The sequence below is a fragment of the Phoenix dactylifera genome, unplaced genomic scaffold, assembly GCF_009389715.1.
Source record: "Phoenix dactylifera cultivar Barhee BC4 unplaced genomic scaffold, palm_55x_up_171113_PBpolish2nd_filt_p 000097F, whole genome shotgun sequence".
NCBI classification, from domain to species: Eukaryota; Viridiplantae; Streptophyta; class Magnoliopsida; order Arecales; family Arecaceae; genus Phoenix; species Phoenix dactylifera.
The window spans coordinates 1,108,049-1,127,686 of NW_024067681.1; the positions used below are offsets into that span (position 1 = coordinate 1,108,049).

Below are 19,638 nucleotides of genomic sequence, written 5' to 3' on the forward strand. Positions count from 1 at the left end.
GTATAGTTATAGGCATCGAGAGGTTCTGCCTAAAGGAAGCCGAGAGACGGATAACGGACGGAGAATTTTGCTCGCGTTTCAAAAAGTTTGTGAGATAAAAGAAACGGGATAATATTATACGATCCACGGCTGATACCACCGCTGCTGCAGTGGGACCCCCTCTTAATTTTGTCTTTCTTAGCAGCCATCGCTCTCCAAACGGATAGATTACGAAGGAACAATGGAGACAAGAAGAGGCGCAAGAATGATGAAAACGATGCCTTACAAATTTAAAGAGGTGAGAAGAGAGTTATTTGCTTATATAATTAGATATTGTTGACGCCGAGAATTGATTTGACCGAGGCACCGAGCTAGCTGAGTCGCTAAAGAGCTTAGTACTTGACTGTTTAGATTGTAGAAGACAGTAAAAGGTCGCGATATACCACTGAGATAGCTAGATGGTGATCGATATGCTCGGATGGTGATGGCTCCAACACCGATCGTTTTTTATTAGTGCTGGAAAGAGAAGATCGTGCTCGAATCTTCGCTCCAATGTCAGATCTAACCTGGACCAGCAAAGATGAAGAAGTCCTCTTATCAGAGAGTATCCAACGGAGGATTCTCTAATGCCTAAGTCAGATAGACTCTCAAAAAACAATGGAGGCATCGTGAGAGCGGCAGAGCGATGACACAGTATATGAGGGCTCAAGGACACTTACTTAAAGAGTCCCTCGAGATTGGTTTGTATAAGAAAGGGTCGGTGCTCGTGGCTGAAGGATTCGGGCGTGCAGATCGACCATTTTTGGTAACCCGTCGGACGTCCCGAAGGTTATGGGCTGCCGTTTCGTTCGCACATCATGTCCCATGCATCTCGTCTATGCATCTCGCCTATGCGGTTAAGGAAATTACTCTCGATCGTGGCCAAGATGTCACCAGTTGGAGAGAGATTTTGAAATTCGAAAGACTCTCCATATGCCTATGAGCTAGCCATATGCTGGGTTTGGTTAGTTGATTAAGGGCTTCATGGCGAGCTCTGATTGCTCGGTTTGCCACATCGGTTGTGGTCGGCTCCAAGGTGTATTAGGTATGATGGATCCAACTAAGCTAGTGGCAAATCAATGCAGTTACAATGATAACTAACATTTGTGCATATATGTCCTCTTCATCGTCCTATTCAAACTTTATTTGGATAGGATGATGAAGAAAAGAGAGGAGAAAATAAATAATTCTATCTTTAATGTTACGTTGAAGAGAAAAAAACTATATTTTATTAGAGCATCCACTTTGGGATCAAAGGAGGAATAAATGTAAATTTTAGGGGCATTCATTATTCTCTCCAAATCTCTCTAAGTTCAAGAGAAAAATTTCTAGGCTAGAAAAAAGTGATTTTTCTAAAATTCTCTTTCCATCTTTTTCTTTCTTTTTTAAACAAACAAAAGAAAAATTAGATTTCTCTTCTCATTTTCTTTCCTCTCACTTTCTCTCCATTTAAATAAGATATTAATCTTTTTTATCAGAAGAAGCAAGGGATACAAATAGGGTTAGCAAAAAGTGACCCAATCAATCAACTCGACCAGTATCCAACCCATAATAAACAAATTTAGGTTTAGGCTAAATAGGTTTTGGTCATAAACAAATTAATCCGTTTTGATCTATTTATTAAACAAGTTGGGTTTGGGTTCCAGCAATATAACCTATATAATCCATTCAACCTATTAAGTATTAATGAGATCAAGTCTAAATTCCAACACCCCCACAAGGCTGACCAAGCAGTAATGTCTGACATCTAGGTCAATCCGATCAAAGTGAAATTCATTGAATCATGCTCGAACTAGGAAACAGATGATTCAACAGAGATCGGAGATGATCAAATCTAACAGTATTGGTAAGGACCATAGCGGGGGCTGACACGCCGCCCGATGACTATGAATCAGGGCTGTTCACCAGAATCAATCCAAAATTACTGTGAAGTGTTCCTACTGCATCCAACTACCTTAGAGAAAGTAGAGAGAGAAAGTCCAATAGAGAGAAATTTTATAGAGAGAAATGATGAAGAAGAGAAAGAATCTCAGTCTAGGTTCAATCAGAAATTACGGGTCAACCACGATCAAGCAACATATATGGCCATGAATCAAGAGAGAGAAAATCCAACAAGAGAGAAAAGAGAGAGAGAAAGAACAGAGAGAGGTTCTCTTTTCCTCTTCTCCAAAATAGAAAATTCGTTCCCCCTTCTCGATCGGAACCAGGGGCGGTCGTGGTGGCCAGCCTCGATGAAGGCAAAAGGTGGTGAGGTAGGCTCGACCAACCTCGACGGCCAACGGCAGCACACACGGCCAACGACGAGTAAATACGGGCCGAAACATAGCACCCTCATTCGAATCACATTCCGGCGATTAGCCGGCTCAAAGCTAAGTTGGGTCACGACCGAAGGACCAAGAGAGGAAGAGAAGAGGATGTGGAACACTTACCTCGGTCTGGCGGAGTTCCGACGGCTCTCTCTCTCTAGGAACAAATCGAGGAAGACATCGGAGAAGCTAGGAGTCGGTAGCTCAATCTCGATGAACTCGAAGGACAGAGGAGGAGCTCTATAAATAGAGTTTTCCAAACCTTATTCGGCGGTCTCTAGATTGTGATGGACTTCCAATCCCATCACGATCGAATAGGAATCCTCCCCACGATCGGGAGGGAGGAAGAAGACTCCAGTCGGAATCTTCCTCCCATTTTCATCTCACATGCGTTGCACATGAGGTTGACCCAAACGTGGCTGGGCCGATCAAGTGGACTAGGCACAGTCCACCGAGTCTCACAATATATGATGTCCTCAAGCAACACAGGAGATTCTTCTATGTTTGTCCACTTGGTATCTCCCACTCTACAATAAGACAATGCCCGAGAGTCCCCAGTAATAGCCAGAACTACACAGTCACTTGAATGGGTTGAAGGGTCTGCAGATATAATTGCTTTACGTATATAAAGGCAGCCAACAGGTTCACCGAGCCTATTTATTTGTGTGTGTGTGTTTTGTGAAAGAACACAGAGATGGAAGTTGTATTTGAGCCCTCGTAGTTGGATTCAAGAGGTGAATCTCTTCACCACCAACATCTACTGTCACCAACCAACCCCAAGAAGATCCATATATCCATTTATTAATAGCCTCCAGCAGAAAGAATCCACCATAAACCTTTTCATCAGATAGGCAAACAAACTTGCATGAATCTGCGTCTTCCTTATATGGGCACAAAAGCAATGGAACTGCAAGTTGGCGAGGATGACAACGGCATATCAGAAGTTTCTGAGGAAGATGATGACGATTCTCCATATAAACAGAGCGCCATGTCTTGCAAACAGCACCGAAATGAGGAAAATTTTAGTTCTTCAGCAATTACTTCTAAGATATCTCTTGGAGCATCAGACCATGGGTCCATTGATAAACCTGATAGAGCAAAACAAGTTTTAAGTACCTCACCAAAACAATAACGCAATAACTTTCTTAAAAAGAAAATGGGATAAAAAAGAAGGAATGCTTATAGAAACATTAACAAACTAACACGATTATTGTTGAATATATACATGAAACAAAGTACCATGGGCAGTGATGCTGTAATGGATGTTAAGCTTTATAACATTACAGCTCCTATTTTGCTGACAAGACATCATGCTAACATCAAATAGCCCACAAATCAACGCACGATGACTATCCTTAAATTATAAGCAGACAACTAAAATTCATCTGAGAGTGTTATTAAATGGACAATTTAAGCTCAAAATCATCTTTGATACAAAAATAACATGAATTGGGAACATATTCAGAACAAGCCCAAAGGCCCTCGAGCAGAAACACATAAGCTCAAACAAAGCTTGAGTCTGTTTATGAAACTCAAGACTTCACGCCTTGACCCTAGTGACACTCTAAGAATAGTCAAGCAGGATCACATGAACTTGATAGCTTAATAAAATTGAACTTTATTAAAAATCTTAATTTTATAGGAGTATCACTAGAAGTAAGATCAACCACTTAAGGGATCAGGCTGATCAAATCTATAATCCAAGTAGCATATCACCATAGAGACTTTATCAGATTAGGATACTTGAAAATTGTATACATTTTTACTATTGTTAAATTTTTTTAGAACTCTAAGGCGCTAGATGGTTTTCAAATCTATTCAGCAACTTGCAAGAAACAAAAAAAAATCCCAGACTATAAAAACATGTTCTTAGAATGGTACTGGTTTGTAACTTGTTTTACTGTATTATTTGATAGGAGATGAAGAATGGGTGGATGGAAAAAGGAGCAAGAGTAGAAAAGCATGAAATACAGGAGCATAGTTTGATGTAGTACCAGGCATCATACTGGTAGTCCATTGATATTATACAACCCTTGTATCAACAAATGTTATGCTGCAGAGGTGAGGCAGCAATTCCGCCATTTATCATTTCAACACCATATCAAATCTTGCAATGGTACCTTTTCATTATGATATGCCTAATACCAGCAGCATGGCTTGGTACAACAAACCGTGGGTTCAAGAACCAGCTAGAGATTGAGATGAGAGTGGAGAACTGATGGACTTGTAGAGATAAGAAAAAAGACAGACATTAGTGGCAGATGTGGCATCTGAGGTAGGATTCGATAGTGGAGAAGATGTGGCGCAGCAGGAGCAAAGAGCGCGGCTCGAAGAAGAAGGGAGAAGGTTAGGTGGCATAGGCTTTTCTTTGAGGGGGTAGAGACAATTGAGAGATAAATTTGGTCTCTTCCATGTTTTTGAAAAACATGGTTCCCCAGAGGTATCCCATGGGATTCAATTATACTCGATTTGCCTCATGCTCCACCAGGCATCTCACCAAACCTAAGAATTAATAAAACTTAATAAAGCATGTTTTATAAAATCTTATTTGTCTATGATCTAGCAATCCAAGAGACTGCAAATATCCTTCAGCATAAAGACAGACCAACAAAACTTTAAAGCAAAGGGTAAAGAGACAATTATTAATCAAATACAAAAACATAACTATAAACAAAGAGCCATATCCAAACTATTAGGGTTGGCTCTAAACACCCCATTTACTGATTATTCCTATTTAAGGTTGCCTGTAATGTTATTGCAAGCTCTCTCATCTCTGCAAAGTGCACCATCATATCATAATAATATGCTAAGCGTAAAACTCAAGGCACATTAGATGAAGGCAAGTGATTGATCCCTTAGCACTATTTTAGTGTTATCAACTTAGTGTTAAGTGTTAAATGAAATACTTATTTTAGTCCCTTTCCTTTTAAAAAAATATTTTGCTGAAGAAGCATGGTTATAGTATGACTCCTTTGTCTTTAGATGATTCTTTTTAAAAATAAAATAACAACACGGTTTTTTTTTTTTTTTTTTTGCTGAAAATGGATGCTTCATATAATTCGAGTACAGATACACCCAATAAAATTAGAAAACAGCAAGTCTCGGAGTGCTCTCGACAACTCCCCCTCTCCGGCCTACAGGATGCCCTTGAAGCGACAAGCCACATAAGATGCCACTCAGTCTGCAGCCCCGCTGGCCTCCCTAAATACATGCCTAGCTTGAAAGGCCACTCCTAGATCTAGGGGATGTCCTCCTCCACCACCACTCAAGCCACCCTAGATCCAGCTGATCACGGTAGCTGAGTCCCCCTCTAGTATAACCAAGCTGGCTTGTAGGACTAAAATTATTTAGATGGGTGACATGGGTCATGGGTTATTCAAATGAAATATAACTGATATGCTTAAGAGTCAAAATATTAAAAATACCAGACTCTAAATATCACAGAGGAATAAAGAGTAGCAAATTTTAAGAGATTTCAAGACATAAATACAAATAGATACATCAACATCTTCACAATTTTTCTTACCATCTCTTTCTTATTACATATACAAATCTATTTGTGAATCTTAAATCTCCATGCTTTTGCTCCTCTTTTTCTCTAAATAAATCCATATTTTGAAGACTAGGTGATATATCATAGCCATCCATCCTTTTCACTTTCACCCACATGCAAAACACATGCTAAATACTTGTTTATCATAAGATAGGCATGGAGCAAAAATGAAATTTGTGACTTGATTATTAGTCTCAAGTTTCAACATGTCATAATAATAAATTATGTTACATTTTGTAAACCATGCATCTCGCTACTTTGATTAGTCCTTATTGTGACTACAAGATTATGGATTCACAAAGATGGATACCTGACCAAGAGTTGGATATCGGGTGGTAGCACTATAATAAATAAAGTAATGATCCAAGAGAGTAAAATACACCTATTGTAAGAGGAAAATTAGACATGGGATCGCCCGCCCAAAGCAACATCTAGCGAGGATTCGAGATGTGGCACTCTATCATAAAGTTTCTATAGATGTGAAGAAACTTACACATGCACATGTTTTACCAAAAAGAAAGAAAAACAAATTACAATTCAGTAGGTGACAGCAATAACAATGGTGATAAGGCTTTTGATAAGGATAAGAGATAGGGAATATAGGAATTACAGTTAAGAAAACCAAACACATACTCATACTAGATTTGTGTGATTCATCCGTCTTAGCAAAAAAAAAAATAAATAAAATAAAATAAAACCAAACCCACACATCTTGAGGAATTCAAGATACATGCAAAGATAGAAAGTCTAAGTATCACTTTGAGATAAGTATCAATACCATAAATTCAACAACTGTCAAAATGGGACAGTCAAAATATGATGTAAAACCGGCACCAACAAAGATGCCAGGATGCTAAAACCCTATGCACTAGTCCATGCCAGTCATATTGGTCCATACCAACACGTACCGACTCAATTTCTGCGCATCACCAGCACTAGCAAAATCTATTATCACCGCAAGGTTGAATTTATGGAGGCAAGCCTAGTGTAAACTTTGGACTCTATCTCGATTGCATATTCAAATGAGGAGGTGAATGAAACATGGATATATATGCACACATTTGAGAGGCAAAAGAATAAGTCAATTTGAGCACTAATATGTGATGGTTAGATAACACAAAATAGAACATAGTTAGTTTCCTTGTTTAGAAGTGCCATGGTATAGTGTTTTTAAATGAACAAAGCCGGTGATCACTTCGAGAGCAATAAGTGCATTTTTTTTGAATCAATTGATTTTATGGTTAAAGAGATTGGTAAGTCCTGAGTGGTGCACTTTGTTGCTAACAATGGTCCAAATTAGGAATTAAAAGGATAGTTATCGATGGAGAGAAGGAACAACTTGTATTGGACTTCATATGCTGCCCATTGTATTCATTTGATTTTGGAGGATATTGAAAAGGAACCAAAAAATTAAGGAGGCCATTTTCAGGGAAATATGTTGACTTTGGAGATTTGTAAAATAGATGATCTTCAAAAGGTTCGGATGTTCAATTTAGATGGCTTATTATTGATTCTAAAATTGTTTGCTCCTTTTCACAAGGAGTTAATTGTGTAATCCAATATATATATATATATATATGTGTGTGTGTGTGTGTGTGTGTGTGTGTGTGTGTGTGTGTGTGTATAAGTGGGTACTTAGTTTGATGAGAAGGGAGACAGGAGACAGGAAACAAGAAGAAAACAGAAGCTCATATGGCCTCACATTACCCAATTTGTCACTCATTTCCTAGATATAAGCACACCATGACATCAAGAGAATGTTCACCTAATAGATTTAGCAATAATGACCAAGCTAGGATCAAGATGGAAAGATTAGAAATAATATTTATACCATGGTTTTGGATGATACATTCTTGAATTTGCCTATGTAAGTACTGTAACACATCGAAAGAAGCAAGTATATCACATACCATTGGCTTGCTTAAATTTTTTCAGCATTAACAAATTCTGATCCATGTTTTCTCTAATTGGTGTGTATGTTCAATCAAAAAATTAGAGTCTTGTAGTTTTGCTCTAACAAGAATCGGTTTTTAGCAAGTATCCTTTCAGATTAACTGTGACCCTTAAGCAATAACTCTTTTTTTTTTCTTTCCTTTCTTTTGTTTCATGACATCGTTCCACCCATTTGATGAGAACCTTCTAAGCTATTTGATTATAGGGGTATAAGCAGTTCTTCTATCCACCTAAAACAAAACAAAAGCGAGAATATTATCTCAGCAATCTCATAATCTACACAAAGGATAACAGAAAACTTGCACACAATCTTGTCTCATCAGAAGAAGATACATCAATTGATCGGGGAAAAAAATAATAAACGCTAAGACAAGTCGAAGAAAAAAATAACCCTACAAAAAATTTCCATACTGATTGTGAGAGATAACTGATAGATTCACCAACCAGCCCAAGCCAATCAAGAACAAGAAAAGATCGTTTACTTTAAAATGGGCAGACAAGGAAACCAGAAGCTAGACAAAAAAAAAAAAAATAATGCAAAGAAAAGAACTCAAAGGGATCGCAACCGCGTACCTCTCTCCGTCCAATCCGATGGGTCCGCAATAGAGGTCGAATTGATCTCTGGCGTAATCTCCGAAGAGAGAGCAAAGGAGAGGACAAAGAGAGAACGACGAAGAGAGACGGAAAAGGAGGAAGAGTGGGAGCCGAACCAGTTTAGGAAATTGGATCCTAATTGTACAAAACAAGGGCAATGGACAAGGACCCAGTTCTACAAAACTCTTTCCACGTCCATTCGCCTGCTCCACTTCAAATTTTTAATGCAAGTAGCTTCTCTCCATGATTCCGTCCATTTGGAGCTTAATGGCCGGCCCAATATTATACTAATCTAGGAAACTCAACAACTTTTGACCACAGAACAAGCTCTCCGGCATTGTCCGAGAAACGGCCAACAGCCCCGGCGGCAGCTACTTGTGTTCATATAGCCCGTGTTTGGGTTTGTGGAAGAGCAGGATTACCCCATCTTGCAACAGAGCAGCTGAGCTCTTAACATCTTTCCGGCATGGCCGGCGGCAACCCGGCAGACCGTTCACTCGAAGACACGCCGACATGGGCGGTGGCGCTTGTTTGCGCAGTTATGGTGATCATCTCAATGATGATGGAGCATGCGATCCACAAACTTGGAAAGGTAAATGGTGTGGATGTTAGAATCAAGATACGCCAAATAGTATGGTAGAGTGTATCATACCATACCGATTCGATATTGGTATGTGGTTTGAAAAGCTTACCAATATTCGGTACACTGAACCAATCTCCATACTGGATGTGCCGATATATTAAAAATGTAGCACCGGTATAAAACTCGATAACGAGATAGCATACTTTGATTGAAATTAGTTTTTTTTTGCGAGAGAAGGCATTCCCCCTTGGATTGGAGTTTAGCATATGAATATTTCTGTTTAAGCTACTAAATTAGTTTTGTTGTGTCATGGCAGTTGTTTCAGACGCGTCACAAGAAAGCTATGAATGAAGCATTGGAGAAAATCAAAGCTGGTAATTCGCAAACTTTAGTAGCCTCTTTCATTATCACATCTTGTTTCTATGCACAGCTATATATGTCTGTTTTAATACACAAGAATAAGTGTTTAGATGATAGGTCCATCTTAAAATCGATCCTCTATATAAGTACACAAGATATCACCTTTTAGACATCTGGGCTTGTGCAATTCTTTGATAAGAATCTGGTAGAATTTTTTGAGCAGAAATATTGGAAAAAAGATCTTGACATGTTAGATTCTACTCTGCACTGCAAGTGAAAGAACAGGGTTAGGCTATATTAACTAATAAAAGATAAAATAAAAAATAGAAAAGGGTTTCTAAAGCCTACGATTTATGGATTAACTAATAGGTTAATGAACCAAAGCCAATTTTATCCTGCTGAGGTTCAAAAAATTTGAAACTAAAGTGGTAGCTTGATATATTGCATATGTACACGAGGATAATTTATATTAGAGGTGCAAATGAGACAATGCTCAAACTCGACTTGACTATTACCAAACTCCAATCGAGCTTAAGTAGCTTGAACAATTTTTCAATTTTATCTCGTATAACAAAATACTCAGCTCGAAGTCTTAAAAATATTTTTTTAATAATATTAGATTTTATTTACAATATATATTAATTTAATATTTTAATACATAATATTAGGTTATATTTTGTTTAAATTATATTTTTTAATTATGATCAAGACTTGAACTCGAGCTCAAGTATGAGATTTGAATGTAATATTCATTTTTGTCTCTATAAGATGCAACCTTAAAGACCACTAAAACATGTGATTTTTCATTTGTCAGTATTTTTATAGATTTTTGATTTGGATTTTCTACTATTGATTTTTGGAGTCGAAAGAAGTAGATATCCCCTACTATCAAGAGAAGCAAAGTCTAATCTATTTAACACTTTCACCTCATGCTCCATCAATCCAGCATAACCAACACTTGAACCTACGAACCTAACGAGTTCCTCCTCTTTTGCCCCCCTTTGTGTATCTCTCTCACCTTGTCTCTTCATGGGCACCCATTTCTCTCCTAGCCTCTTGCCTCACCATCTCCTCTAAACGAAAGGGAAAAGAAATAATTAATCATGAAGACAAGTCGGGTTTGGGCACCAAAATCTTGGCCAATACCTTGGATCCAAGGCACAATTTCTAAACTTCCTAGGTTCATAGGCGAAGTTACATAAATTATCTAAACTATTAACTCATATTCAAGCCATTGCCTGCCTAATTCACATTATCATGTCCTATCAAACGCATAAGTAACACTCTGTGCACTTAAAATCAGCATGACAATCCTGTATTCCCAATACCTGATGAGGACGAAAAGCGGCCGTGTTTCTTTCCAGAGGTATTGTCCGCTTTGGAGCATGTCGAAGTCTTCCTTATAGTTTTGCCCCACAAAAGGCGTCTCTGAAGAGAAAGAGGCAGTCCCCCATTTAAGGCACAGCCCTCTTCGTCACTCAAGCAGTATGGGACTAAAGGTCCCGAGGTCCGCCCCCTCCCCCCAACATAGCCCCCTCGGGACAGAGAGGGCTGTGATTCCACCTTGCGGTTTTATAGGGTATAAGGGGGGACCCCTACCTAGCGCGCCAACTGATGAGGATGAAAAGCAGCCGTGTTTCTCTCCAGAGGTATTGTCCGCTTTGGAGCAGGTCGAAGCCTTCCTCACGGTTTTGTCCCAAAAAAGGGGCCTCTGAAAAGAAAGGGGTAGCCCTCCCCAATTTAAGGCACAGCCCTCTTCATCACTTAAGCAGTATGGGACTAAAGGTCCCAAGGTCCGTCCCCTCCCCCCAACAATACCTAAATAGAATCTTACTAGGAATCATGAGATTTGCAAAATGAAAAGAAGTATTGGTGACTCCAGATAATTCAATTTATTGTAAATGAACTACAGTATTCAAATATTAAGCTAATGAATTAAACAAAGCCTTGGATTAGGTTATATTAGAAAAATAAACCTGAGTGGTGATTTTGTAATAAATGGTTCCTAGTAAGTCACAAAAGTTTATATAAGAACAGGACATGCCATAATAACTATAATTTTTCAAGTGTCATTGAAACATGAGATTTAGAAGCATGTGTTATATCATTTTGAGTATATTATGTAATACTTGTCTTGCCAAGCTGCACCATCAAGAGATCAAAAGAATTGGACTAAAGCCAATCTCAGCTATTGCAATTTTTGACCCAAGTAGCATCAAGCAAGGATTTACTCCTATAACCTTAAGGGGAAGAGATTATTGATTTGAATGTCATTTTATAGCTTTTTTAGTTATATTTTGAGTTATAGTCAAAACAATGTTTTTGACATATCTAGATACCTACTTAGACACAAAGATTGGTTAACTAATAGGCATTTAGGCTAATGCAATATAGAATCTAAATATATTTTATATTTAAGACTTTGTATCTGAGCTCAGAAGGCTTTGTAACTAAATTGATCGAGAATCTTTTTGTAATTTTTCTAGCATGACAAGAGGCCTAAATGATGCATCAGTACATTATGCATCTTCAATTTCCACAACTTTATAAATACTCTGATCTTTTAAAAAATACAGGCCTCTTAATTATTTCATGCTCTTTCAAGAAAAGTAAAAGAAAAGTGCAACTTCAAAACTGGATATTTATCAAATTACTTAAACAAAACAAACACTACTCAGTTCGATGGAAGGGTCACATCTATCCATGTATTCTATCACATTCACAGAATATGTTATTTAGCTATTTTGTGCAACATTTGGGTAGGCAATAAACAAATTTAAGATAAGGCCATGCATACATTATTGGAGAAGGGTGAACGACAACTCTATTTTCATTCTAGATAAATAAGAAATTAATAGGTTTTGGTACTTCTTGATGATACATCTAATGATAATCATTTCTTAAGAGAACATATTTTAATAACAATCACTTAAGAAATATAAAATAGGATAAGTGCACGAAATGGGAAAAATAAGTTAAAAATTGTTTCTAAACATAAGAACCATGATCCTATATCTATAAATTTTATAATTATTCTTTTTGAAAATTTAAGTATTTTGTATAGCAATTGCATCCATGAGTCAAGCTATTTGTCAAAAAAACTGTAATGTTCTTTAATAAATAAAGGTTGTTAACTGTTTTAATGATGCAACAAAGGGAATCTTTTTCACTAGTTATGAGTTAGCTTAGAGGTCAATAAGTTTCCTATTTTGAGAAGTTCAAAATCCTATCAAATTGATTAAGGTTTTTGGAAAACTTGCAAGTTTAGGATGCTAGGAAGGATATAATACAGCATGATATGAGGACTCATCTCATATAGTCTTGGCCTAAAATCCTAATGCCCTATAAATTTTTGGCTTCATGCCTAGGGTAACTAAGGTACCTTAACCTTTGAGAGAAAAGATACTTCCATCTTTCATCTTTGTTTTTGATCAATGGCTTAATTTTTTCTTATACTGATAGACTAACATGCATATATTCTGACCCTTTAATTTGTTATAATATTCAGAGTTGATGCTACTAGGCTTCATATCTTTACTTCTTACAATTGGACAAGCACCAATATCTAAAATATGTATCCCTGCAAAAGCTGGAGATATTATGCTCCCATGCAAGAAAGCACATGATGTTGAAAAGGAGGATGGTGATGGTCGAAGAAGATTACTATGGTACCAAGAAAAAGTAGTTTGGCATCGTATTTTAGCTGAAGCAACAGTAGATCATTGCTCTAAGTATGAGGCAAGTGATTAATTACTTCCTTTTCAGGGTAGTTAAGTAGTATTATATTTTACTTTCTATCATAACTTTCAATTTGATTTTTTCTTCGGAGTGGATGAAACTTCATTGGATGTTTACTTGTTCATTTCTAAGAAAATAAATAAATAAGAGTTACTATAAGAATTCTTTGCTTAGTTTTTGGCATTATTATGAATTAAGGATATCTTGTATCTTTGTAAAATTGATAATTTTTAAGTATAGATTTAATAAAAAACTATAGCTGTATATGGTCTCACAGCATTCCTAATGATTTACTATATTTAGTTAGAGCTAATGCTCAAGGGCTTGAGCATGTTCTTTTTCATTAGTCATCTAGTCCCCTTTCTCTTATCCCACACACACAGAAAGAAATAGAGAGAGAGAGAGCAGGAACAGAAGGTTCTTTTTCTATCAAAATTATGCAATCTCGATCACCTTAGGAGAAGAAAACAGCAAGACAAAAGAAAATTAAAGACATTTTATCTGAGATAATTTTATTATTGTTGTAAAGGAAGGAATCTAAAATAATACATGCAGTGTTAAGGCTTAAGGTGAAATCGAATTTCATTGATATGAAGCTACTATTTGAAAAAAGTTAAGACATACCATATTATTGTTAAAATCATAAAATGAATTACCAAAATATTTTTTCAAAAGATAAATTACTAGTGGTCAATATAGTTATGACAGCAAAAAAAGTTACAAAAATGTATTGGAAGAATATAACAACTTATTAGGCTCTTGAGTACAAAACAAGAATATATATTAGTAATTAATTTATTTATCGGAGATCACTCTTCATATATATATATATATTCCTATGTATGAAAGGACTTGTTATTTTTTAGTTCTTGACTATAAAAAGTGAAATGCAAATGTAGATAGTTGTATTACAAGAAAAGAAAAAGATCACTACATCAAAACTAATCTACATGCATCATACAAAATAAACAAGTAATAAATCATTTCACTATGTAAAAGCAATAAATGGGTTCAGCAACATTTGAGTTTATTATGCAAAATAATATATTACATTATTTGAATATATGATAAGTTGTACAACCATGTGTAGATATGTTGTGTGCACTTCTTACATTTCTAGACATGGTTTATCTAATGCCAATAATAAGCTCTGTTTATGCTATTTTTTATTTTAGTTTGTTTCAGATAAGAAATTGTTCTTTCTAAATGTTATCAATAAAAAAAAATCACTAATATTCTTTTTGACTTGTACTGGTGCAGGACAAAGTGCCATTGATCTCACAAAATGGAATTCACCAATTGCATATATTTATATTCGTGCTTGCTGTTTTTCATGTCCTGTACAGTATCCTCACAATGGCTTTAGGCCAAGCAAAAGTGAGTAATTTAATTATAAAGTAAAAATATTAAAACAAATTTATAATTAAGAAAATAAAAATATGCAACAATAAAAATAAAATATCTCTAAAAAATAAAAAATAAATAAATTATCTCAAACCAAGTGGAATTGGTAATTTTCATGTTCAAGAAGGCAAGATTCAAAATATTAGATTATAGATATCTAAAGTAATACGTATCTTGATAATCATTCATTATGGCGGCCGTTGGTTATACAAAAATATAATATATTTTAAATAAGTATACTCTATAAACTCAATAATTCTATTAAAGGCAAAAAATAATAGATGAAGGTTAGAAGATATGACGTATAAAACTTTGAAATAGCAGATTGTGTATACTCCTACAAATTTATTTGCGCAAGTGAAAATGGGTAAAATAAAGATCTGAAATAAGCATTTTAACATATTTTTATATAACAAGTATTTTTGAAATATATTAACAATAAAATATTCTTTAGATTACTAATGCTCAGATTAGTCTTAAATTAGCTTCAATTACTTGTTCTTTCAATTAGTATTTGTTGTTACTATTTACAGATGAAAAAGTGGAAAACTTGGGAGGCTGAGACAGCATCACTAGAATATCAATTTTCAAATGGTGAACACATTGTATTCTCAAGCTAGCTTTTTTATCATGTGGATATTCTTTTAATGCACATTACTATATCCTTTGCAGATCCCTCAAGATTCAGGTTTACTCACCAAACATCCTTCGTAAAGCGACATGTGGGCCTTTCAAGTACTCCTGGCATTAGATGGATGGTGAGACCTTTCTACTCTCCCCTTGTTTTTTTTAAAACAAAAAGTTGACATGAGATATAGGTTGGTTGATTGATATTAAAAAGACCAATTTCATTTCATAAAAGCTTTCCAAGCTAGGATTTATTTAGGTACGTTATCCTCCTAAAGAAAAAACGAAAAATTTTTATGCAAGATTTGTTGTCTCGATAACAGGCATCGTATTGGTACCATCCAATTATAATATCGGTAATACCTGGTAAGAGGGCCAGTTTAGCATACCGAATGTCGGTATGTCCCTTGTACAGTATACTAATTTAGTACTAGTGCGGTTTGGTATAGTCGGTACGCACCAGTACTGACTGGTATGCAAATTTTATTCCTATGTGATCTAAAGTATTGGCAATTCACAAGAGGTAGAGGATTAAGAGGACAAGTTTCATGGATTACATAAAATTGTTTCCAAAGCCCAATCTTAACAAGATAGTGTTGTAACAAGGGCATTAGTCTCTCTTTCTATATTGTAGATGGGTTTGTAGTGAACTTAGATTCTACTGTAAAATAGACCTAAATCATAAACATTTCAATTGTTAGAAAATTACAATTTTCTTTACTCCCATTATATATGGATTCATAAACTTGAATATAACAAAAAATATAAGGATAGATAACATTCTATCTTTAGAGGGTAAATGATAACTTTTATTTCTAAATGATATGAACCAATGACAATATGTATTCTCATTATTATATGCAAATAAATTATCGTATAAGATCTGTAATTGCTTTTCTTTTGCACTATCAGGTGGCATTTTTTAGGCAGTTCTTTAGATCGGTAACGAAGGTGGACTACTTGACCATGCGCCATGGTTTTATCACTGTAATATTTATATATTTCATCATAAATATTACTTTTATTTTTATTTTACAGTAAAATAGTATCTTTTTTTTTCAAACTAGCTATTCCTCTTAACATTGCGCCAAAAATGAATAAATTACAGGCTCATTTATCACCAAATAGCAAGTTTGACTTTCATAAGTACATAAAGAGATCGTTAGAAGATGATTTCAAAGTTGTTGTCGGCATCAGGTCGGCACTATCCAAATTGTGACTATTTTGCAGTTTCTACTCTTCATGTCTCTAACATTAAAGTTTGTTTATAGCTCTCCATTGTGGTTAATGGCAATCGTCATACTACTACTTGATGTCTATGGTAAGTGATCTTAACTTTTTAGCTATTTATCTGGAATGGATGAATGGAAGATCCTTCAAATCATCTCACTTATTTTATTATAGGATGGTATACACTTGTTTGGATTTCTTTCGTGCCTCTCATAGTAAGATCCCTCTTCACAAGCTTTCCATTCTCATTAATTACTTCAGAAACTTGTCATGTTATTAATTTTCATATTTGTTGTAGATCCTCTTGATAGTTGGCATGAAGTTAGAAATTGTTATTATGGAGATGGCCCATGAAATTCAAGGGCGAACCACTGTGGTTAAAGGAGCACCAATTATAGAACCAAGTAACAAATTCTTTTGGTTCAATCGGCCTCAATGGATCCTTTATCTAATACATCTAACTTTATTTGAGGTAATCTTGCCAACTTTTGTGTGCATCAGCAAATTCTTGTTTAAATGAACTTGAAATGGTTAGTTATTCATATATGTGTTTGAAATTTGAGAATAATTGTTGATTGTGATATATTAATCATTTTTATTTAAAAAACTTAAATAAGTATAGTAGGCTTGAAAGTATTAAGATACAATAATATTGAAGTGAATTTTGAAAGGTCCGAACACGCTAGAAATTACCCCTATCATCCTTTTGTGTTATATGTGTATGTATTTAAGCTTAATGTCTCTGAAACTTTATCATCTTATATTCGAAACCCTAACTGAAGCATAATATTGTGAACCCCTTGATGACTTATTCTTGAATCAAAATTTCAGTCCATATCCTTTTTGGACTAATTCTTTTTGTCTATTATCTACACAGAATGCATTCCAAATGGCACACTTTTTATGGACATGGGTATGTTAATAGCATCTTTTTTTCTCATTTTAAATTCTTAATTATAATGGATGGATTATCTAAATTAGTATTTTCATTTGTGCAGTATTCATTCAGTTTAAAGTCATGCATGCATGACAACTTGCCACTTACAATAGCGAAGATCATAATGGGACTAGCTCTTCAATTTTTGTGTAGTTATATCACTTTCCCCCTTTATGCATTGGTGACACAAGTAAGTTCATTGCCTTAGAAAGATTCAACAACACTAATGCTAAAGCAAATATTTTAATAGCAGGGTTGATTATACTAACTACTTTTCGCATGTTTATAGATGGGATCACATATGAAAAAGGCCATTTTTGAAGAACAAACAGCCAAAGCTCTTATCAGGTGGAGACAAGCAGCTAAAGAAAGAAAGAAGCATAGAGATGCAAAGTCAGATGCAGGATATTTGAGTGGAGAAAATACACCTAGTCAAGGATCATCGCCCATACATTTGCTGCACAAATACAAGTTAAACTCTGTAGATGTAGAAAGTATCCCGAGTTCACCAAGGTTTTACCATTCAGATAATGACAACTCTGAAATGGAAGCCCCTCCATTTGTCAATCATGGGGATTCGGAGCCAACGAGACCTATCTCTGTGGGTAGAAATCCAAATGTTGGCGATAGTGATTTCTCTTTTAGTGCACCACAATAATTGATCATCCTTTCTGTTGGCCATCAATTCTGCTTGTAAAAAGACTACGAAATATCAGTTGAACACTAATAGATATCAACAATACTTTACTTAACACTGTTCATGGACAACTATAGTGTAAGAAAATATAAAATATATAAATAAATCTATCTTATCCTATCAACTTAAGCTTTTGAGACAAGTGGTGATTTTAACATGGTATCAGAGCAGAGATTAAAGAAAAGTCCGGCCCACATGTGAGGAGGAGTGTAAGAAAATATAAAATATATAAATAAATCTATCTCATCCTATCATCTTAAGCTTTTGGGACAAGTGGCGATTTTAACATATAGGACTCAGTAACCAAGTAGTAAGAGTTACCTATTCAAAGATATCCAAAGGTTGGCTAACAAGTTGAACATGCAAGTAACAGGGTTATTCATTTATACATGTAATGGCCCTGTCTACATGATTTAATATTATATGTCTTGTCTTATATATCTAACTTTGCTATAATTTTTGTTGATTTATAAAGGTGATTTTAGTAATTAAAATTCAAAAATAAAAAGTTATAGATAATAGGATAAAATAACAGTTTCATGATACCTGGAGCAACATAACTTTTTTGTTATATTTTGATAAATTATAACTATAAATTAATGAGTTTAATTGTAGTCACTTTTAAAATATATCAAGTATGATATATTGGAACAAAGTTTTGCTTAAAAGGTCAATTTACAAAACAATAGTTAAGATATTGATAGACTTTAATGCCCTATTGAGAACATTTACAAGACTTTAATGGTCTAAGATATAAGTTTTGAAAAATCAATATAAGCCGTCGATAAAGAAAGGCTAACAACTTCTCTTTGACCTATTTAACCAGTGGATTAGTTGAAATACTTGAAAGTCATGGCTGACAGTAATTGGATTGCAGTCGACGAGTAATTTTGATCATTAGAAATGCCCATGACTAATGAAGATGATGTACATGTTAATGGTAAGTGTGGAAGGCCTAGAACCTTGAGGTCGAGATGAAATTATTAATCCCCAGTAAGTGCTTCAAAGTTCCTTCACATTACCAGAGGAATTTATTTATCCAACGAAAGTATCTTCATCCATCAACTTTCCCCAACTTGGAACCAATGATCTCACTTTTCAATGCCATATGACATTCTTTCTTTTGCTCTTATTTGTTTCCCCCTCATTAGAATAGGGCAAAGGTCAATATTGATAGTGTGTTAAAGATAATGAACTGAGAGGCGCAGGTTGTGTTATTAGAGACTACAATGCTCGCATCCTTTTAATTGGAGCAATTAGAAAGAATGTTTGGGATCTAAGCTCATCTATGCAACGATTCCATATCTCTCTTACCCATTGCGAAGGAAAGCGAGCTAGTTAGCTTATTGGGGAAGCATTGTCCATTTTAAATATGTTATACCAAGTATCTTTTGAGTTTCAAATGTTTGTTATTGGGGAAGATCTCTATTCCCTTTCCACCGGCCAAAAGGGCAGTTTGTAATTTTTGGATATATATAAAATAAAAGATTTTTTGCATAAATATCCTTCTAAATATCGGTTTTTGCATGAATACTTTCTCAAAATTGATATTTGCATGTATATTCTCGTAAACTACTTGTTTTACTATTTTACTATTTTTTATTTTTTTGCATAGGTGCCCATGCCATCTAATACCGT

At 35.2% G+C, this 19,638-nt stretch overlaps 1 protein-coding gene and 1 long non-coding RNA gene across 2 annotated transcripts; one reads left to right on the top strand and one right to left on the bottom strand.

The window, feature by feature from the left end:
• Nucleotides 1–3,141: 3,141 nt before the first annotated feature.
• LOC120104763 lies at nt 3,142–8,890 on the bottom strand. Its single transcript, XR_005507136.1, has 2 exons — nt 8,404–8,890; nt 3,142–3,412 (listed from the first exon to the last, which is right to left on the bottom strand). It is a non-coding gene; the product is annotated as an uncharacterized LOC120104763 (long non-coding RNA).
• Nucleotides 8,875–18,055, top strand: LOC120104762 (MLO protein homolog 1-like). The gene is made up of 14 exons (XM_039116505.1): nt 8,875–9,016; nt 9,324–9,381; nt 12,876–13,105; nt 14,366–14,482; nt 15,043–15,103; nt 15,182–15,267; nt 16,049–16,123; nt 16,245–16,333; nt 16,408–16,457; nt 16,541–16,581; nt 16,665–16,838; nt 17,244–17,279; nt 17,365–17,493; nt 17,593–18,055. Exons 1-14 carry the CDS (start codon nt 8,891–8,893, stop codon nt 17,959–17,961), a joined length of 1,641 nt encoding a protein of 546 aa, XP_038972433.1. The 5' UTR covers nt 8,875–8,890; the 3' UTR covers nt 17,962–18,055.
• The last annotated feature ends 1,583 nt before the right edge of the window (nt 18,056–19,638 follow it).

Bases quoted from the DNA above. Each gene is read 5' to 3' on its own strand.
- LOC120104762 (XM_039116505.1), top strand. From the start codon at position 8,891: ATGGCCGGCGGCAACCCGGCAGACCGTTCACTCGAAGACACGCCGACA. The intron at 16,582-16,664 runs GTAAGATCCCTC...TATTTGTTGTAG, and splicing joins TTTCTTTCGTGCCTCTCATA to ATCCTCTTGATAGTTGGCAT. The intron at 17,280-17,364 runs GTATGTTAATAG...TCATTTGTGCAG, and splicing joins CACACTTTTTATGGACATGG to TATTCATTCAGTTTAAAGTC.